The sequence below is a fragment of the Pteropus medius genome, unplaced genomic scaffold (assembly GCF_902729225.1).
Source record: "Pteropus medius unplaced genomic scaffold, Ma_sr-lr_union100, whole genome shotgun sequence".
Classification (NCBI taxonomy): domain Eukaryota; kingdom Metazoa; phylum Chordata; class Mammalia; order Chiroptera; family Pteropodidae; genus Pteropus; species Pteropus medius.
Genome location: NW_024341894.1, coordinates 756,147 through 779,050, shown reverse-complemented (window position 1 = coordinate 779,050; position 22,904 = coordinate 756,147). Strand labels below are relative to the sequence as shown.

Here is a 22,904-nt window from a genome sequence, read left to right as displayed (position 1 = left end):
TCCTAATTTCCCCCCTGAAACCTGCTCCTCACACAGTCTTTCTCATCTCAATAAATCCATCCTTTCAATTGCTCAGGCCAAAAACCTTAGTGTGTCTGCAGATGTGGTGGAGACTTACCTTTAAATATCTCCAGAATAGGATGACTTCCTATCACCTCCCCCAACCACCCTGGTCCAAGCCACCATCATCTCTCACCTAGACTACTGGAATCACCTCCTAACTGGTTCCCTGGCCTCATCAGTCTGTCATCTACATAGCAGCCAGAATGACTCAAAATATCATGCCACTACTGCGCTCAGTGCTCAGCAATGGTTTTCTGTCTCATACAGAATAATGGCCCTATGTGAACGAGTCTCACACTTCCTAACTTCATATCCTTTTCTCACTTATTCAATCTGTCAGCTACGTGGGTGTCCTCATTCTTCCTTAAATCTATTGAGCAGGCGCACCTGCTGGAGGGTCTTCATTTTCTGTTCGCTCTGCCTGTAAACTCTTCCACCAGGAGTCAACATTGCTCCTTCCTTCATTTTCTTCAGGTGTCTGCTCAAATGTCACAGGTCAGTGACATCTACTCTAACCACTGTGGTTAAAAAGGCAAGTCCTGCCATCCTCTCTCCTTTCTTGGATATAATCTATTCCTCTTACCTTGCTTTATTTTCCTCCTGACAGAGTACATGTTTGTTTATTGCCTCTTTCCTCCAGTAGAATGCAAGCTATGAGAGGCCAGGGATTTTGCCCATTTTGTTCAGTGCACACCCTGACTGCCTCAAACAGCACCTAGCACTTAATAGATTTTCAATAAATAATTTTTGAATGAATAGATAAAAGCATATGAGAGCTAGAATCTATTTTGTGCAATATAATTGTAAAACACACACACACACACGCACATACCATGCACACATATATATTTTCTCCCAATACTTTTGTATATGTCGGGAGATTTTTAGAATAATTCTGTGAGGGAGAAAGATAGAGATGGATATTCTCAACTGATGAGAAAACTAAAGCTCAAAGAACTCAGGAAACTTACACCGTCAATCTGAGGACTTAATGTGGGAACCGGGAGGAAAAATATATTTACAATTAATAAAGTAATAATGTGAAGATCAGATGAAGTAATTCTGGCTGGCGTGTGCTGGAAGTGTATTGTATTGATTTTACTAGCTCAGGGCCCTTTCCTTGGGGAACTGCCCTTCCTCGTTTCACGTGGCTTTGTTTGCTATGTCTATCAGTCACAGACTCTACACTGCTAGGTCACACCAGATCGCGCATATGGCCCAAGGTAAGTCAATTTGCATTTGAATCAGAGACATTTGGCATTGAAAATGCTTGGAGCTGAGTCACTTCCAATGTAAGTGTCGCAAAGACATAGTCCCTTACTTCCTGCCACTAACATCCCTGGCATCCTGTGGTTCCTGAGGCATCAGTTACTCGCCTTCTTACATCAGAATGATGAGCTTCCCATTATTCTTTTGATAATCCCACTTTTCTTGCTTAAATTAATCTGTTGCTTACAACCTAAGAATCTGGCCTGATAGACTGCTTTAAAGGATTAAGCTTCTCTAGCATTGAGGTGTGAATACAACTGCTTTTGAGATAGACTTCATTTCTCATGCAGAACTCTGAAATGGATGTTTGTGATGTTCTAGGAAGATTTCTCTGGCAGGTGAGGCTCTGTCTTTCTTTGTGTGCTTCCAGACTCTTGGTCCATAGTAGGTGTTCAATAAACGCTTATTAATTGAAGTGCATACCGAAAAAGAACTTAGTTACAATTACTCTCAAGATTTCTAGCCCCTATTTAAGTATTTTCCCCCAGAGCAAAATAACTATAAGAACCATGAGAAATCATTTTATTTTTTGGTGATCTAGTGTGTTTTAAACTTTGTGTGACCTCTTCTCTAAGTCTGCAAAGCCAAATCCTGGTGTTCTAAATAATTTCCTTTTTAATTAGAGAGCTGGGGTTGGGGAGGAATAATGTTTTTAGTGAGAGAGAGGTAAAGAAAAGAAAGGCTCTGGAGCTTCTAACATTTCGATAACTCCTAAATACTTAGCAGCAGGAAGAAGAAGAAGCAAATGCTGTTTCTAATTTTGAAGACCTTATTTCTACTTTATTTTTGCCACCTCACTATTCTGCTTGGAAGAGCAGTAGCTCAATGATATTTGCAGATTCATTATTGTATCTATACACAGAGCCCTTTGCTGGGGAGGGATAGAAGATGGAGACTTGCATCAGGTGTGGGATTTCTAGGTACCAAGGGGAGTGACTCTGTCTGGCTAGAAAGAGTGAGGTAAGATTTTGTGATGTAATCATTTGGGATTTCTGGGTGGGGGGGATTGGTAAGAATTAACAACAACTGTAAAATGGGAGAAAAAAGATAGTCACTCAGAGAATCTGGAATTTTCTCATCAATGAAGACAGATTGAAAGATCACATTGAACCAAAGAAACAAAAGAGGAGATAGATGATTTGCAAAATCCAGGGAGACACTGCATAGGTGAAGTTAACAGTGCTCACACATTTGTCTGAATGAGCAAAATCATCCAGATGGACAGCGATCAGGGTCTGCCATCAAAGAACTGCCCATCACATCCCAGGCGCTGGAGGCTGGGGCCCTTCCATGTTCTCTAACCTGTTGGTAAGGAGATTCTTCGATCCCCGGCCCCTGCTAGGATTAAGCAACCATCTTTTAGTCTTGAACCATAACCCTTTTACTATATAAACAATTACTTTAATTTCTTTATTTTCTCTTCTGAATTATGACCATAGGCTTATCTATTTTCCAGAATTGTAAACATATAAAAAGTATGCTTTTAAAAACACTTAACATTACTTTCTAAAAATTTATGGGTTTACACATTTTATTTGTTAATTTTAATGGCTTTATATTATCACCTACTCTTTTATCATAATTGACTTAACTAATCCCAAACTGTCAGGTGTTTTTCTTTAACATTATTTATTTACATATATGTGATAAATATCACTGCAATAAAAAAAAAGTGTGCATAGCACTTTTTTAAAAAATCATTTTTGAGTCTTTCTTTGAGACACATATTGCAAGGGCTGGGATTACCAGGTCAGATGATATAACCGTTGTGACTCCTCATGGTGTGTAAAACAGCTGATGAAAAGTGTAAAAGCCTGATGCTCCCAGAGACACAGGAGGCTCACATCCTCAGCAACCTTGTTTTATAATTAATCATTTTTTTTTCCTTTTTAAAATGTTTTCATTTGTCTTTATTCAATTAGTGAGGCTAGTTTTCGATGCTCATTTTCCCGATCTCCTTTTGTATGAATCGTATATTTATATCCTTTGCCCAAGTACACATCTCAGAAAAGTTTAGAAAAAAATTATTAACCCCTTTCCTAACATGTTCCATGTGTCTCCGTTTTTACTTTTTCTGTTAACTTTGTTTTGTTAGATATTTTTATACAGTAGTTTTGAATTTTATACAGTTGTGTTTGTGTTATTGTAAACTTCTGTTGTTTTAGTCGTTAGAAAATATCATTTATTGGGATAAATGTTTTATGACTAGTGGCTTTATTTTTGAAAAATAATGAACACTTGAGTCTATCTTGAGCTTTGTACTAAAGAGTGGAACACATTAGTCTCTCTTCGCTGACTTAATTTCATCCCCATGCTTCAGAGGTACTTTAGCAATAAAAGTCCACCCCTTACTGGGGTGGCCTGTGTTCCTTTATGCTAATTTTTATTTTTATTTTTAAAAAGTCTTCAGATCTTAAAAATATTGGCAAATAAAAAAATTGTAGAAATACCATGTAAAGCTAACAACAAAACAATGTATTTATGGATTAGATTTAGCTTATAAACTATCAGACTGTACCCTTTGATCTACATACTTTATTGCTGCTAGTGTCCCTTCAGTGTTATGGTTTTTCATTACAAATCAGCCAGTGCCTTTAAAAGCTGATGTATGATTTGCTGTTATTCACACAGTTACCAGCCACTGGGATAGCTATGGTAGCCAATACAAAAGGAAAGGGGTCCAGTTCAGATTCTCAGCCTAATAGCCTGATTTCTCTATCACAATGCTACCTTGTCTTAAAAAACATCCAAGCCTCTCCAAGGCATGCAAAATAAATAAAACACTGTAGCCAGAAAAACTACCTACTTTATATCCTAACAGGGAGAATCAGTAGCAGAAGAATGGAATTTGTGATTTAAAAAAATCCCTGGAAAGTTTTTCTTTGAAAATTCTTCTAAAGCACGATAGAGTATAAACCAACTGTTCTAAGGCCATATTTTTTCTACGTTTCAAAAAGAAAGAGGTGTTTAGTGGTTTTTGGGATTGCAACATATGGTAGAAAGCAGACACAACCCATTAATAAAGGATTCACTACAACATATTGTTACTGATCTCTATAGCCTCAAAGGATATTAGTTGCTGTTATCGGTTTAATCTAAATACTGTCACTTATTTTTCAAGATGAGATAAAAGTGGAAGATGATTTAAGACTGCCTTGCTTAATATGGTTTTTTTTGCAGTGCATAGAACCAACGAAGTGAGGCCACTTGACAAAAATTTTTCTTTTGTAAAAATTGAGGCTTGATTTAATTACATTAATAAGAATATCAGAAATAATTTTATGCAGGTAAATATAAGAACCATAAAAATAGGAGGCCTTGCAGTGAGGTGGAAAAGCTCAGCATTTGGGGTCAAAAAATTTGATTCAAGTCCTCGCTTTGCCACTTGCCAGACAGGAGACCTTGATGAAGATTCTAGACCTCTACACAGCATCATCTACAAAACTGAGATGATGGCACCCATCTCACACTCTTGTTATGATGATTAAATGATACAACAAATGTAACAGTATCTGGGACAGTTGTTCAAGAAATGTTAACTATTATTTGTCACCCCCAAAAGTTGCACAGAACTAAATTTGTTGGCATCCAGCAACAGAGAGAAAAATCAAAGCATTCTAACTTGGCAGTAAATGTGATCTTTCTTCCTCAAAAGCCACATAATCAGATCTTTCCAGTTGCTCAAGCTAGAAACAGGCTCTTAGTTCTAGGTTATTGCCACATAGCCTTGGGTACAGCTGTAGTAAGTAGACTGATCGAGCAATTAGCTTGTTAATTCCAGCCATTCCAGAAGCTGAAATATTTTCCCATTTCTTGTTAAATTTGAACTTGTAATCCAAAATGCTTTAAACCCTGGGTCATAATTTTAAAATTTCCATATTTTACTGTGCACATTGCAGAGTATACAAATAATGTCTCTTTTTTAGAGGTCATGCTGGCTAGCATTACACATGCTCACTTTCCTCATGCAAAGTTTTCTCTGTAAAGTCAACCAGTTGGGGCAACAGTGAGAGAGTCTCTCTCTTTTACACTTTCTCCAGTCAAGAAGTCTGTTTTCCCTTTGCAATGAGGAGGTAGGAGGACCTTGACATTGTTTTCTTTCTGGATTAGAATTACACAAATGTCCAGTTAAGTTTAGAGTGTGGCTGAGTACTAAGGGTTCAGAAGGAATCAACAGGTCTTCTGTTTCACTTACTATATTTATATAATAGAATGGGATGGTGGGGAAGGGGAAGAAAATTAGTAGAATGAATCGACTGTGCTCTAGGCACTTTACATGTTTTACCTTTTTGAATCCTTAAAATAACCCTTGGATGGATCCTCATTTTAATTAAGAGGAATGACACAGAGAGGTTAAGTAACTTGCTCATGCTCACACAGCTAGTAAAAATTGACTGTGACAAAAACCCAGTTGTAACTGAATCCAAACCTGGGTGTATCTGAGCCTGAGAGCTATGTTGCTCTCCAAAGGGTGTATGAATCATAGCACTACAGGGTTAGGGTCCTTTACTGATTATTAATACAGTTTTTAAAAAAAACTGCACAGGAATTAAAAGGACAGGGACTCCTATTCTTTGTGGCTCCTAAGTAATCTATTAAATAACAAGTATGGCAGGGCGCCTTGATAGATGGGTGTCCTGAGAGTAATTAAATCTGTGGAGTTATTTTTCCTACTTTTGAGGGGCATGTGGTGGAAGTGTGTGTGAGTGTGTGTGTGTGTGCATGTGTGCGTGTGTGTGTGTGTGTGTGTGTGTGTGTGTGTCTTAAGACTAGCTATCAGCTTCTTCAAAATAAGGGTAATAAATCTTGAAACAATCTTTCTTGTCCTGAGGAAAATTACCTGTTTTGTCTCTTGGCTAAGAATGTATAGGGAGAGTATGTTTGACTGTCCTGGTGTTTTCGAGCCTTCAGCACATTCTATGGGGAATTGTCCACTGGGAGAAACAGGGCTGGTGTAACATGGCAGGCACTGGTGTGAAGTGGGACCTCGGAGAACCGGTAAAATTTAGGGTGCAGGTAGCGGTGTACTTACTGTTACACTGGCTCTCCTAAACAAACAAAACCAAACCAACTAAAACTTTGCCTTTTCTCCATGATGAACTACTCCCACCATGGCTGATTTCAAGCGATCGACATGATGTCACTGAACACAGAGCTGAAGAGAGATGAACACACATCGGCCTTCACCCAGTGTGTATGGGCTCTCACCTAGCATACCTCCTTGGCTGAAGGTTTATTAGGATGGGAGGAACTCTGGGCTGAATGTTGCATTCGACAAACAGCTTCCTGCAATGAGAGAGCTCTCAGCTTCCCTGCCAGACCCCAGGTCTGATTTTCAAAACTAAGCTTAGTATGGACAGCATTCACCTCCTCTTACAGTGATGTGCTCACCTATCTCTCCATCTTTTGACTACCAGGAGCAAAGCCACTTCAGCATCCTGGGGAGAGTCCACTGCCACCAGAATCTTCACGGCCTCTGCCCATGGGAGGAAAGACTCTGAATCTGCCCCATTCTATCTAGCTGGGGTGGGGCTGAGTATTGGAGGTGAGAGCTTTCTGGAAAGTTCTTGCCCTGTTTGGATAGAATCCCCCTTAACTGAACTTAACACTAGAGTGGGCAGCCAACCCTGAAAACCCACTGGCCACTGAGGCTGACAGCTGGGTTGGGCACTTAGTCCAGTCTTAGCATTTCTTACAAGAGCCCTGAGACCAGTTTCTGTTCAGGAGCTGGAGCAACGAGACAGAAGGAGCCTGCCTGGATTCCTAACCCTCTTGAGGGATTTCAGGGTGCATCATGGGAAGTGGGCTGCAGCCTGGAAAAGGGAAAGATGGGTTTTTGCTGCCTAGAGAGAGGTGATTAAAAGATGCTCAGCCAAAAGAAATGTATTTATCCCTATTGCTATAATGGGAAGTTAACGTTTTGTCGAAATATACCTGAACACATGTAAATGAAAACTGTTCACCTAACACCTGATTTGAATTGTATGTTCCCTCCCCCGCCCCCATATATAAGACCCATGAGAAGTAAGGCAGAAAAGTATATTTTCTTAGTTTTGAACTTTAGAAGTTCTTCACTCTTTACAGTTTGGTCTCTGAATCAAAACAAAGAAAAAGACATTTATAAAAGCCATTTCCTTGTCTTTCCGCACCAGGCTCCTTTGGGTATTAGTCTGAATCATTGAGAAGAATAGCTCTGAGTTGATCATAAATTTTGTGTCAGAACACGCGGCTTTATAGTCAGAAAGATGGTTGCCGGACATCTTGAGCTGATCTTGAAAGAGATAAGAGAAGAAAGTAAAAGTCGTTGTTGGGTGGTGCTCTTTAAAAAAGCTCACACAACTACCACCAGCTTCTTGTGGATCTCTAGGCCTCCAACTACAGCACTGAATTCCTCGAAGGATATTTTCCCATCGCCGTCTGTATCCAGGATGATGATGGTTTTGTCCACCAGCTGCTGTAACTGCCAGTCTTTCAGGTTGCCCCCCACCATCATCTTCAGCACCTGGAAGAGCTCCCCGTTGGAAATGTAGCCGTCTTTATCTATGTCGTAAATGTTGAAAGCAAACCTTAGCTTCTGCTCCTTATCCCCCTTGACACTGAACTGGGAGGTCCCCAAGATGAATTCCTTGAAGTCCACTTCTCCGTTGCCGTCGGTGTCAAAGACCTCGATCACTCGCTGCACCAACGGGTTCTGCTGCAGCTCGGACAGGGACAAGAACTCGTCCACGCTCAGAGTCCCCGAAGAGTCCAAGTCCAGCTTCTTAAAACTCTTGCTTAACCTTTTAATTTCATCGTTATCGAAGTGGGAGCACATCTCCTCCGGGTAACTGGCCTCATTCCCCATTGCGGATGCCGGGCACCGGGGAGCTGGGCGCGGCCAGGCTCGCGCGGAGACTGTTGCTCCGTGGGGGTGGGGGCGGGGACCTGGGGCGGGGCTAGGGAAATACTCGGCGCTGGGAGCAGGGCGAGGGAGTGGGTGGGGGAGAAGAAGAGGGGTGAAGGTGGTAGGGAGGGGCTTGCAGAGCTGAAGAGATAGGAAGGTAGGAGGAGAAAAGACTGAGGGCTGGGCTACTCTCCTCTTCCTTCTCTCAGCCCCTTGTAGGTTTCCATTATAACCCCTATCCTCTTTGCTATTATTTTATCTTCTCACGTCCTCACTCTCCGTCCCCCCTTATTCAATAAACTCCAAGGGAGAAGGGGCTGCATTTATATTAGTCATCGCAGTATCCCCAGCATAGTGCCCGAAACGCAGTTATGTGCTTAATGAACATATGTTGATGACTCAGGGGACTGCGATCAAGGGCTCCTTATGCTTACTTTGCAGGCCTAGTGTAAGGACTAAAAGAGATAATAGACCGAAGCATTGATGTTATATATTTCTTAAATTCTCTGGGAGGAGAAGCCAGGATTGGCATCCTTCTGGTATAGGGGTTCAAGGTCTAAGAGACTGCCAAGATATCACGCAGAATTTCTCACATGGATCATCTACCAGTAGTAACATTCCTGAGGAATACTCACAATGCTGGATTTGGGGCATTTTCTAAAGAAGAAATGGGTTCCAAGAGGATAGCTTCTGCCCCCCTAGGACTTCGAATCCATCATCTCATGCACAGTCCTTATCTTTGTGGGTGGCTGTCCAGCAGGGCACTTTGGGGAATGGCTGCAATGTGCCCAGTGAAGCCTTCTGAGTGTGTGGAGAGGATGGTGGCTCCTAGTCAATCTTGCTCTTTCCCCCTTTGCTTCAACTGCGTTTGTCCTTTTTGATGGAGCTTAATCCCACATGCCTCCATATTCCTTCTTCCTTTGGGAGCACATTAGTTACTCCAAATGCATAAGAAATAAATTGGGTTCAAGAACAATACAGTCCTAAGGGACTTGGGGGAATCCCAGGCCACAAAGTCAAACCAATGAAGGCAAAAACTCCCTCGTTTAAAAAAATGTCGGCGCATCCTCTGTGTTTTAGTTCAGCCAAAATATCTGTCTAAAGGTAGCCATGCTAAAACTGGCACAAGGCCATGGATACCTTAGATCTAGATCTAGATAGTTAAAGGGAAAAGAAAAGCTTTGAAGTCTAAAATATTTGCTGGCTGAATTATTATTCTGACTGACTGAATTAATTAGATCTTAAAGAAGTATTATAGGATAGAAAAAAATTTAAAATAAGGAGCCTTTGATTGCAGTCCACTGAGTCATCGACATACGTTCATTAAGCACATAACTGCGTTTCGGGCACTATGCTGGGGATACTGCGATGACTAATATAAATGCAGCCCCTTCTCCCTTGGAGTTTATTGAATAAGGGGGGACGGAGAGTGAGGACGTGAGAAGATCAAATCAAATCAGCATCAAATCTTAACTGTCCACTTAGAACAATAAGGCCTTGGACAAGTTGTTTAACGGCAGTTTTCCCATCTGTAAAAGGGGGCTACTAATATATTTTGCACAGTCGTAGGAGGATTAAAGCCAATATTACTCAAGATGATAAATCATTATCCTTATTGCTATTATGGCTAATTTTATTACTATTTATCCTGCTGGTGGAGATGAATTCATAAAGAAAGAATACTTGGCAGCCTGGGCATTCAAGTGCATATATGTCCATTTAACGAACACACCTCACATACTGTTTATAGTATGCCACTCACTGCTCTAAGCACAGTACCAGCATTAGCGCTGGCTCCTCCAGTTCAGCATTCTTTGGGACTGACTGCAGACTTTCCATCACAGCCTTGAGGAATCCAGTGACTGACTTCACTGGCCCATCGGCACTTTTACGGAATCCTCACTGACTTTCTCTTGAGTAACACCTTGATGGTTGTCATTTAGAAAGGGCTCACCAGTGTGAAAACTCTTAGTAAGTGTATTCCTCTATAGGAATATGTAGGAGGTATCGAGGGGATAGCAGAGAGAGCATAGGAATTAAACCAGGTTCCAAGGCCCTGCTCAGCTTCTGTTAGCTGTGAGTCCTTAGAGGAGCGTCCCTGTCCTACGTACAGTGTCCTCATCGGTAGGTAAAAGGTGATAACGATTATACCTGCTTCATCTACTGTGTGTGGTTATTCTAAGAGTGAGATGGGGGAGTGCATATAGAAATGTTATGTAAGAGGAGAAATATTGTCACAAGAGTTAACTAATTTAATGGTTGAACAGACAGCACCAGGAAGATGGTACAACTCCACTGAAATAATTCAAGTGTGCAACCAGAATTGCTTTACATCTAAATAGCCTTGTAGAGGATGTAATGTTATGCTGGGTTGGAAGTTTTAGTCAATGTGAAGTTGAGTTCCCCTTTGTATAAACGGTGTAGTTCAGCATTGTTTTGGGACTCGATGCCATTGTTTCCATTTTCTCTGGCCATTATTCTTAGTCATTTCTATGGAAAACAGTATTTGTTACTATTCCCGTTTAAAACTGTGGAGGGATCTGAATAGCTAGACATTCACTGTAGTAAGTAAATTAAAAAGTTTGGCAGATTGTTTTGAAAGAAATTAGGAGCCTGATGACACTTTGATTTCAATAAGTCATTTTTTTCTTCCTCAAGAGTTTTCAGATGAAGAACTATGAGATGGTCATGTGCAAAAATAATTGACATTGGAAATAAAACTAATAGAAATGTAAGTGGTGAGACTCGAGGCTCACGTAAGGCCATGCTGGGACCTTTATAGGCGACCCTTGACCTTTAGCTGGAAGTCCTCCCATTTTATGATGTTGCCAGTCGCTGCATTTAACATCTATCTTTATTGAGTTTAGTCACCATGTAGACTGTGGAACCATGTAGCCCTGAGTTTAAAACCTTTCATGAGCATCAGATTTCTCATCTGCAAAGCGGGAATAATATAATGACGTCATAGTGTTATTGTAGGTTTAAGTGAGGTAATACCTAAAGTAGTAATTTAAAAAAGTATCTAAAATAGCATGCCAGCACATAGTAGGTGCTCTATACGTTTTGTACCCTGTTTCTTTTACTTTCCCCTTCCTACTCCTTTATTTGCTTTTTTCCAAAGCAGAAATTTGACTCTGGCTATATGTGTTTTACCTTCTTTGGATGCGACCAATCTTGTTTTAAGTTTAAAACTACTTAACAGAAATACATTGAGCATCTACTACGTGCCAGGCCCCGTGCTGGGTAATGGGGTTTTCTGTGGTAAACAAGACACAGTTGCTTGAGAAATACACAGTTTTGTCACCGAGACATCTACACATTAAAAAGCAGTATGGCTTTAAGGATTTATTTGCTCAGTCTTTTATGTTTATCATGTATAGTCAAAGGATCAAAAGTATTATGCTTGATTTGATTTCTTTTGTAATTCTGGGATGGTTTTTAATATGCACTTTGGAGTGTATGGCTTTCAATCATAGTTTTCTATTTAATAACTCTGCGATCTTGGGCAGAGTTACTTGTCTGAGTCACTGTTTGCTCATCTGTAAACTAAGGACACGAATGCTAACTCAAAGCATCATTTTCAGGATTAAACGAGATAGAATACATAAGAATTAGACTCAGTGCTTAGAACACAGTAGGTACAAAACTGGTAGATGTCATCATCATCGCCTACTTTAGGCTTGCCTAGAAAATACATATGCAGATATATATTCAACTATGCGTTTTCTCCATAAATATTTACGGAGCATCTAATGTATGAGAGGGATACAACAGGGATCTAAAGCAGGTACTTTCCTAGCTGTGTCTGTCGTCACGGAGCTTTAGGGAAGACGCACATGAACGACACGGTCATGCCCATAAATGTTAAGGAGCACTGGAGGTGGGTGTCACAGATGAGCGCAGGAGGAATTTGATCTAGTCAGAAAGAATCACAAAACCTTTATTGGGGAAGTGATAATTGAGCTGAAATCTCAAGGAGAAGTTAACAGCATGTTTTGGGCAGGGGTGAGTGTTCCAGAAAGAAGGAACTCCATGTGCAAAGAAAGGCACCGGAGTGGAAAGAGCACATCAGGCAGGAAGACCTTAAAGAAGGCCATTGTGGCTGGAACAGGGAGGTCAAGGCAGAGCATGGTATTAGATAAAGTAAAGGGATGGTTTGACCATGCCCTTTGTTTGCCCTTCAGTTTGACACTGAAGAAAGGGCAGCTTTTATTCAATCACTCCATTCAGGATGTAATTTATTCAGTTGTGTTTCGACATGTAAAGGGTCGAGGACACGTAAGGCATTGAGGGCTCCCCTACGATGCTGTCTTCTCAACCATGTGCTGAAATTCCACCAGCGCTCACAGCTGTTTGACGAGGAAGTGTCTTCAGAAGCCTTGGATACAACAGAGGAAATGTCCAGGCAATTTCTCATATCACTAGGCTTGGTTAACGTCCTTTGTGACGAACAAAAAAGACGGCTTTTCTGCTATTTTGTGACATCTTGCATCATAGCCACTAGATGGCAATCTTCACACATTTCCACACTTTCTCTGTTTACTTCAAGCCAGGCTCTCCAGAGCCGGGAGGCAACTACTTAGCACAGAATAATTAGGGAGGAGTCCTGTTTTTTTTTTGATTCCCCCATAAATTTCAGTGTATGGAAATCTAAAAATATGGAAGACTCTTTCACAATAGTCCTAATCAGTTTGAGCACTGTTCACACCTTTTGTTGCATAGTAAATAACATTCATAAATATTCATAAGTTCATTGAATTTAACTAGGGGAAAAGCAAGAGCTATTAGCAGTATGTGGTCTTAGGTATAATTTATACTCCAAGCATTTCCAGTACATAAAAGAGGAGACCCTTATTCCATGAGATCTGTTTATATGGTCATTAGCAAGGGTGATGGGGGCACTTGCTGAAATTAGTTTTCCTTGTATCAGAATTCAAACTTCTGTCATTTATAGTAAGCTGAGAGCAACAGAGAAGAAGCCCTAGCTTTGTGATGATATGGGGGGTGGGGAAAACAAGACCGGAGAATTGTTGACCTCCTGCCTACCTACCCAGCAACCCGACGCGAAATACCACTGACCACATTTAAAGAAAATAGTTAACTGTTGTTTCTTTAAAGATATGTTTTAAGAGCAGCCTATGGCTTGTATAAACCATCTTCATGTTTTCCCACTCAAATGTTGAAGCCGAGTTGGAAGAAAGGAATAACAGGATCCTATAAAAACTGGTTAATCCAGCACCTTGCAAAATAGGAAATTCCAGAATCATGTATTTCTGCAAAAAAAGTCTTTAGTTGTATAATGTAAGTAATAAATAAAAGAACATTTATTTGGCATCTGAGATGCTTGTAATTATAAAACGCTCCTGCTTTTTTGCAGATGGGTCCATGAAAGAGGGTACACCAACACTAATTTCTTGCACGCCCTTAATATTTACCAAATTTTTTCTTCTGTACGCATAACTCTATACTCAGGGAAGAAGGAGGGAACACTTGTTAAGCTACGTATTCTCCATAAACTGGCTCGTTAAATATATTTCACTACCTACAAAGTAGACTCTTATTATCTCCGGTTTTGGGGTGAGGATCTAAAGTTTTAGAAGTTGCATGGCTTGCATAGTCACACAGTGATGGAGACAAGAGTCAAACTCTAGTATGTCCACTTCCAGAGCTGAAATTCTTTCAGTTATTCCAGACTGCCTTCTATACGGAGACTAGGAAAGATGTCCTTGCTCTTGTGGAGGTAATAGGGAGGCTACAGGCAGAACACAGGAAAAGTACAGTGCCTATAAATTACTCCTGGTTCTAGCTGTGGCTGCATAAAAAGTGGGCCAGGGAGGGTGGCCATCTATAATCTATAACACTTCAGTGTCTTGCTTATGCTCTAGCTAAAGGGTTCTTTCTCTCCTCTACAAGGCTTACCTCCTCCAGGAAGCCTTCTCTGATTCCTTCTTGCTCTTCCACGAATGAATCATGGGCTTGCCTGTGTCACTGTTCTACCTCGTTACTTTCTACTGCTGCCCCTGTGGTAGGATGGTGGAGGGGGTTTGTTCACAAGCCTGCCTCTCCCTGTCTGTGAGCTCAGTGTTCTTCTCTCTATCAGCTGCCATGCAGGGATGGCATGTAGGAGTTCAATACACATTTGCTGAATGATGAATGAATGAATGAATGAATTTGTTCTGACAGCAGAGTAACAGGAGGTGAGGCCTTTTTGAGATTGGTCTCCCTTTCTTCAGTGCAATTTCAGTCCACGTCATAAAAGGACCCAGGAAGAGCTTTGTGCTTCTTTAGGTTTCCAGAAAGCACTACCTGGATAGGGTCCATTTGACCTTATGCTTGGCTTAAATATTAAAGTTTATTACTTAGGCTAATCCAAGGGAAGCACTCAGCTGTCAAGGTGGCTTTTGACATACACAAGTTTTCAATTTAAAGCAATCTACAGTCATTAACTTTCTTTGCCTCACCATAAGTTTCATCACATTAAATAGCAGTGACATTTTAAATTGAAACAGGAAGTGACAGGGATGGGGTGGGGGTAGGAAGCTGCTGAGATGAGACCTAGTTGTCAAGAGCAGAAGAGACTTCATTAAAACTCACCCTTCCCCCACCTCCTTTAGGTTTTGAAAAATAAACTGTACAGAAAATTGACCAGCATTGAAGCTTCTTGATGTGGCTCGTGTGACCTCTTTGGCTTTCAATGTATAGTTGACTAACCCTTCCCCTCCCCCTCCAAAAAATTAACAGAGGCAAGAATTAACAGGTTTCATAGTAGATGCCCATTTTGGTGGACTGGGGCTGTGGTGGGGATGAAGAGGCCAGACTAGAGGCCAATAAGTTCACTGTCCTTCTCTGAGTCCCAGGATCAATATCTTCAGCTAGTTAGGTCAGGATTCCTCTAAATAAACCTGCTTGAGAACCACAGCACCCTCTAAGCTGGACATGCTGCAGGGCTCAATCTCAAGGTGAGCAAGTAAGCTTAAGAGAGCTTAAGTGATTTGCTGAAGGTCACTCAGTGGGTACATGGCAGAGTCAGGACGAATATGATAACTACCATCCATTTAGCACCTACTAGGTGTACAGCACTTTTATGTACATTATCTCTGTTCCTTATGCCATGTCAGAAACCTCAAATATTGCTATTTCCATTTTGCAGAGGAGGAAACTCAGAAAGGTTAGGTAATTTGTGTTCATGGTGTTTTTATGCACCTTTTAGATGTGGATATTTTGACACCATGGCTATTTTTACATTTGTACCTCAACAGTGCTCCTAAAAACAAACTATTTAAACTTCAGCTTTAAAAAAATTACCTAATAATAAGCTTAACAGACATTTTAATTCCATCCCTTCCCTGTAGCCCTATCCCTTATTGGATGAAGTTCAGGATTGGGGAAGCCAAGGATGGGAAGGGTCAAGAGTAGATTAAAGGTCAGGTTGGGGTTGGTGTTTAGGAATGGGGTGAGGTCAAGGATAGAGTAAGTTCAAGGATGGGGTGAAAGTCAAGTTGAGGGTGAGGTCAGGGATGGAATGGGGCAAAGTTTCTTATTATGCACTTTCCTTGCTGATAAAAAAAAAACACTGAAAATGTAATGATTTACTTTTAGACTATTTCAAAATTTACTTCCCTTTTTTCCTACCCGTGTAACCGAGCTCTCTAGACTCCTGAGAGAGAGCTCCTTTCACAAAGACATTTGACCTCTTGTATAGTGAGTATTTGTTTTCCTCGGCACTCAATAACATCATGAGACCCTTAGATTCATAGACAGAAAACCTTGTAACAACCCAGCAGGGTAGGAACTAGACCGGGGCTCTTTCCCCAAGGACATAAAGCTGCGTCCTCACAGTAATAGTAGAGCCAGGTGGTCTGACTCTCAGGACCAGGGTTGTTCAGTGGCGCTGGCTGTACTTCTCTCTCCTTCTTGACCAGCACATGGCATGATCTCTTTCCCTGCACGCTGGACCTCTGTCTGTGTGTGCAGAAGATGCACATCCACAGATGGTCAGGCTATGGGTATTTTCTCTAGCTGGCTCCCAGCCCCACTTTCATCTGCCATGAGGGGCTGTGCTAAACATTTGTTTGCCCTTCCAGATACACCCTCCGCCTTTCTCCATCCTGCTTCGTGCTCTAGGAACTTCCTCTAAGGACCCCATCACTGGCTTCCTCGACCTAAGGCAGTGGTGGAAACTGGAAAGGTGGGAGGAGACTGAGGTTAGGTTTTCATTCTCTGGTTCTCTCTCAGCCAAGTCGCTGTGGGTTGTCCCCAACCACAGCCTACAGCTCCCAGGGGAGTTCTAGGAATGGTGCTCTCCATTTTTTGCCCTTGAACCTAGGCATGGTAACAGCTCCTTCACTTTACCTGCCCTGGGAGACTGTACTATTTCTGTTAGTTTACTTTGTAAATAATTTCTTGAAAACTCTCCTCAGATGGTTTGAGTGTGCTCTCTATTCCCTGCCAAGACCACTGTTTGCTTTTCCTTTTTGACTATTCTCAGTTGGTTAAAAGATGCCTTATTCAAGTTATTATTTAGAGTAGATTTTCAAAGAGAGGTATCATCATATATCTTAATAATTCCTTAAAGAATTTTAAGTTTGCTAACTTGTGATCCGTTGCCTTCCTTTTCCTGATCTGTAAATAACAGATTTCACAAAATTGTTGTCCTAGAGCTCTTAAATTCAGTCAATGATTTGAAAAAAAAACTTTTTTGTTTTTCCTGAGTCAAAGGAAATGACGGAAATTTAAAGCCTGCCATATGTTTTCCCCAGGGGAATTGATCTACAATGAGTCTATGGTGGGCAGAGGCACAGGTGTGCTAGGAGGATCATGGGAAACATCTGAGGTCAATTTAAAATTCCTCTCTGAAAATTGCTGGAGTCTGGTCTGCAGAATTGGACCTGCAATTTCCTAGGTGACTCTGGGGAGCAGATAAAACCGTGGAATTAAAAAAAAAAAGTGAGTTTATTTTCAGAAAAACTGCAGTTAGACAGTTCTAGAGTTGCCAAGAGATGAGAGGTGAATAGATCAAGGTTCTCACAGGGGACTAAGTATTAAAGTCCAACTGTCAAAAATAGAGGGGAAAAGGCGTCTTTCGTGTCTTATTACTAGGTGACCATATAATTCTTTAGCTGAGCTAGAATATATTTTTGGAGTGAAAAGGTGTTGATTTCTCTGTGTTAATAGACACATACTTGGACTGTACCTGGCAGTTGAGAAGCAAGGTCAGAAATAAAAAGAAGAATATCTTCCTGGAGAGCACTGGGTGGGTGTATTCTCGAGAACATACCTGCTTTTGCTGTACTGTGCTTTGTGTTACATGTTTTCATATTTGAATAAACAGGTTTATGTTAGTGGTTGTGTTCATTTCCAAAAGTCTGCTCCCCTCTGTGTGCCCAAGTAGAGTTAGGTTCTGAGTCTGCAGAGCCCTGTGCCCTCAGAGGCTAGCCCCAGGAGTCAGATGGTCCCTTCAGCTGACATCTTAGTCTGATTGTCCTCTGAAATGGCAGTAGCCTAGAGGTGTGCCTGTGGTCAGAAGAGATGCAAATCATTCTGTAATGCAGGCTTTGGGGACATGACTGGGAGTCTCCTTTTGTCTTGTCTAATGTCTTGCTATCAATTTTGAATCACTTGGAGATTTTGACTTGAGTTAATCATGGTCCAAACAAATGGTAGAAAACATCAAGTGATTGTTGCTTTGCAAAATCCAGCAATTGGTTTGTTTCTTTCTTGGCTGAATTGACTCGGCTGACCAGTGTAAGTTTGAGTATTTCTTTTATGAAAACCCATGTAAATCTCTCCAAATAAAGATAAAAATGCCTGCCTTAAACAGTTGTAGTGAGAACCAATGAGTTAATGTCGCGAGTGTATTTTCTGTCATATGGTAAGAAATAGAACATGCTAGTTCTCTAATGCTCCATTTTCCTCTTTGTTTCCTTCAAATCTTTGCTCAGTGATTATCTTCTCAATGAGGACTTCCATGACTGCTGTTATCACCCTGATCCTTCTCATCTTGTACATAGTATCTAATTTGCTCATGTAGTATGTCTATTGTGTATTGTCTCCTCCTGCTACAATGCAAACTCATCAAAGGCAGACACCTTTGTCTTTTCTGTTCAAGGATATATCCAAAGAATCTAGAACTGTGTCTGGTACCATAGTGGGTGCTTGATAAATATTGTTAGACAAGACAAGTCCATTTTTCCAGGTGGACTAAGTTCTTGGAAGCAGGTTGGGTAGATCATAAAGAAGCAAAGGATATCAATTACATATTTAGTGCCTCCCAAAAGGCTTTCAGTGAGTCATATCTAACATCATTCACACAATGTCTATGGAACACTGATACAAGAATTAGCCAGAGGAGAAGTATTTACATCTTGCAAACGTTGCCAATTCTGTTATTCAATGTCATTCATAAAAAAAAAGAATTATTTTAGAATTTAGTACTAAAGACAGACTAACTTCCTTTTCTTTTTTTGATTAAAAATCTTTCTAATTCATTTTATATTCCTTTTTGACATGGCTGCCAGGAAAACTGACAATTTAATTGTCAAGGGCATTGACCGGCTTGCCTCTGTTTATAGTTATAGTTATTTACTCTTCTAGGTTTGTGATATCTGATTTAGGAAAAAGCACACTTCTGTTATTTAAGTAAAATCAACATCTATCTATCTATCTATCTATCTATCTATCTATCTATCTATCTATCAATCATCATCTATCTAAGATATACTTATACTAGGTTCCTATAGCTGCTGTAATGAATTACACTAACTGGGTGGCTTAAAACAACAGAAATTTTTTTTCTTTCACATTTCAGAAAGTCGAAAGCCTGAAATCAAGGAATCAGCAGAGCTGGTCCTTCTGAAGACTGAGGCAGAATATGTTCCATGCTTCTCTTTTAGCTTCTGGTGGTTGCTGCCAATCTTTGGCATTCCTTGGCTTGTAGCTGTATTACTCCAGCCTCTGCCTCTGTCATCACACGGGCTTCTGTTCTGTATTTCTCTACACATGGCCCATTAGATTTAGGGCCCATCCTAATCCAGTATGGTCTTATTTTATCTTAAATAATTATCTCTGAAAAGACTCCAAATATGGTTACATTCTGAAGTTCTGGGTAGACATGAACTTTGGGGTCAACACTATTTAAACCAGTACACTACCAATATCGCTCTTGCTTTATGTTCTTACCTTCTACTCCCCAAGTTCTTCTCAGTTTCTCTGATTCATTTATACTTACTAGATGCTTACTAGATGCTTACTATGTACCAGGCATAGAGAATAAAATAGTAAGCAAAGTTTTTGCCCCCAGAGGTCTTACAGTCTAATGGAGAAATATACTAACAAATAGTAATCTGATTAAATAGATGTTAACAAATAGTAAAATTTATAAATTATGATAAGTGCTATGAAACAATGTGAGATATAAGATTTTAAGGGGAGATATGATTCAGATTGAATCACAGACAATGGCAGGCTCAGACAAAAGGGGATTTCAGCTGAGAGTTTATAATGAGAAAGCATTAGCTGAATAAGTATCAGGGAAAGAGTATTTGAGGAGGAGGAGGGAATAGCATGTGCAGATACACCTAAAGTAGGAAAACCACTGGGTATCTCTATCTAAAAAGATCATCGTGGTGGGGCTGTAATGAGTCAGGAAGAAAGTGGCATGAGATGAGGCTGAAGAAGCAGGCAGGGTCACGTGCCATAAGGCATTGTAGGCCATGTTCAGTATTTCAGATTGTTTCCCAATCTGAGCAGAAGAGTGCTCTACCATATGAAAAACAAATTGAGGAAAGGCAGGAATGAAAACAGAGAGAGAGAGCGATAGAGACCAGTTAGGAGATTTTTACAGTGATCCTGGCGAGGGATAATGGCTTGGACTAAAGTGATGACAGTGGAAATGGCAATAAATGGACGTATTTAAGACACATTTTATAGTGTGAGAAGTTACAAACTGTTGATGGATATAGAAGGTGAGATGGGGAGGCATTAAGGGTCCCTGCCGATTTTTGGAATGAGTAACTGGATGGACAGAGGTTCCATTGCCAAGACATGAAGCACAGGAAGAAAAGCAGATTTAAGAGGGAAGATCAAGGATTCAGTTTTTGAAAGGTAAATGTGAGATGTCTGTGGGATATTTGAGTGAGATATCAAATAGGAAATTGGATATATGGTTCTGGAACTCAAAAGAAAGGTATCTGTTGAAATACATATTTGGGAGTTGTTGGCTATATACAAGTTGTTTCATACAAGCTATATGAAAGCCATTATTGTTAGCTTTATATTTTTTTCTTTTAAATGTCAGGCTGACCTTGTTCTGTTTTATTTGGCTTCTCTTTTAAATACCCGAACTCCTGTGGCTCTTATTAAACCTTTTAGTCTCTTATCTTAGTCATCCAATTTCTGGCTCACTTTGCAGGTTTCTTTATAATTACATCGTAAAGGCAGAGCATTCCAATAAAAAGAAGTAGATTCTGACTATTTGTGTGCCTTGGGCAAATCACTTAGTATCTCTGGGTATTAGTTTCCCATCTGTAAAAGAAGAGAATCGGTTGTTTTCACTTAAAAAAGAAAACTATGATTCTGTAATCTAAGAATTACAGATTAAGGTATGTCTGTTTTTCTAAACTTGCAAAGGATTCATCATTGGAGCCCTGGGAAGTTAGCTCTGATTAGATCTTGAAGCATAATTTGAAGTCCACATCATGACCAGCAACTAATGGTTAAGCCAAACACTGTTAATGTCATTTTCAGATGTTATTACTATAATTCAGAACAGCATTTCTTTTGCACTTGTAAATATAGCATATAGGGGAAAAGTCAAAATTCAGACATTTACTCATCAAAATAGCATCACATTTAAATCCAAGAAAAACAAGTCTCAATGCAAATTTCTATAGGAATGAACACTCTTCAGGTGAAAAGAGTGATCCAAATATCATGGTTAAGTCCCAGTGGATGTAATAGCCTGGATTATTGACAAGGCACAGGGAACAGCACTTCCTCACATTCTTCAAGGTAAAGGTATAAGAAGTGTCAATTTTATCAGTTTTTTCTTACCTCGGTGACAGCGAAACTTCTCTTGCCACAGGGAACCACTTTGTACCACTTGTCATGCAGCACATCCATAAACCCATGCGACTTGTATTGACTGATTAGTTCTGATATATTGGAGGTCAATGGAGAGTTGGGTGGGAGACCGATGCCGTATCCTACGAGAAAAATATAATCTCAGGTGAGTTTTCCACCTGAGGGTTCCTAAGGGGTTGCTGCTACACTTGTGTGATATTGGCATCAGGCCTGGTAACAAAGGTATGGTGAACTGTCACTGTCTTGCCTTCAAAGGACTCAAAGATATCCGAGGTATGATTACCTTAGATCTGCTGTCTCTCTGAGTAGATGAGATGAGTCTGGAAATGAGAGGAATGGGCTGTGCACAGTATACAGGTGGCACATTGTATTCCAAGGCCTTCTGCCCTTCCTTTCGAGATATTCCTTAGAAGCCATCTTTGAGTTCTTTATCAGGGCTAGGATTCCCTATCCACCACTCCTAGAACCCCTTCTCTGAACCTTAAATACGCAAAAGTGGGTTAATCATAATCTTTGATTTATGACATACTGTCATCATTGGTCATGCATGACCCACTTTTGCTTTCACTTTATTTTTAAATAATATAAGACCATCTGAACATATGACAAAGCATGAGAACTAAAATATCAACAAGAGCTTGTAATAATTAACTTCAATTATTTAAAAAAATGATACTATCAAGTGTTGGAGAAGATCAAGAAGATTACTTACACATTGCCGTGGTTGTAAAATTGATATAACCACTTTGGAAAACAGCTTGTTATTATTTTGTACAGCTGAACATTTATAAACTCTAAAACCAGCAATTCTAAGTACATCCCCAAAGACCTCTTCCACAGCACACCAAGAGATATGTGTAAGAATGTTCTTACAGACACTGTTCTTAATAGCAAAAAATTGGAAACAACCCAAATGCTCCTCGATAAAAGAACAGGTAAATAAATTGTGGAATAATCACATAATTGGAATATTATACGGTGTGAAATATAGGAGCTAGAACTATGTGCAATAATATGGATGACTCTTAGCAGTATGATATTGTGTGAAAAAGGTCGGTCCCTGAAGATTACAGCACGAATTCATTGTGTAAATGTAAAAACGTTTAAGATAAAACAATATATGTCTAGGAATTCATATGTATATGACTAAAGTATAGTTAAAAAAAAAATCAAGGATATGATAAACCAAAAATCTGGGATAGTAGTTACTCAAGGCAAGAGAGTCAGGGAGAGAGGAACACAAAGGTAGATGTAATTTGTTGCCAGTTTTATTAATGAGCTTGGACTCTCCATCCTCATTCTGTGTGGCTTTATTTGCTTTCCAAACTGTACCTACACTGTTAATCTCTTTGATGAGCCATGTGAAAGAGCTAATTACCTACATTTTATCTTTAGCTATGGGATAGCAGAGTCAAAAAAAAAAAAAAGATGCTTTGCTCTCAAGATGACTGAGGAAGAGAAATTAAAAATATAGTTACTTTCTTTTTTCACTAAAAGGCTGTCATGATTCCAAAGATATTTACTGGAAACAAATATCTACTATAATTATTGTATTTTACAATTTATTTCCAAGGAAATTAGTTTTTGTTCCTTTTTTATTGCAGATACA

The 22,904-nt window shown here is 40.0% G+C and overlaps 2 protein-coding genes across 4 annotated transcripts in view; both read right to left on the bottom strand.

The window, feature by feature from the left end:
- Positions 1 to 22,904, bottom strand: part of GRIN3A (glutamate ionotropic receptor NMDA type subunit 3A) — a 142,385-nt gene that overhangs the window by 12,391 nt on the left and 107,090 nt on the right. For all 3 annotated transcript variants that reach the window (XM_039855527.1, XM_039855522.1, XM_039855512.1), the window contains exon 6: positions 21,266 to 21,417. In XM_039855527.1, the coding sequence (XP_039711461.1) occupies positions 21,266 to 21,417 (152 nt within the window). The remainder of the gene's footprint in view (positions 1 to 21,265; positions 21,418 to 22,904) is intronic.
- Positions 7,461 to 8,185, bottom strand: PPP3R2 (protein phosphatase 3 regulatory subunit B, beta). Its single transcript, XM_039855540.1, has one exon. It carries the CDS (start codon positions 8,174 to 8,176, stop codon positions 7,664 to 7,666), a length of 513 nt encoding a protein of 170 aa, XP_039711474.1. The 5' UTR covers positions 8,177 to 8,185; the 3' UTR covers positions 7,461 to 7,663.

What these genes read in the sequence shown, in the direction of transcription:
- PPP3R2 (XM_039855540.1), bottom strand. Translation starts at nt 8,176, where the DNA reads ATGGGGAATGAGGCCAGTTACCCGGAGGAGATGTGCTCCCACTTCGAT.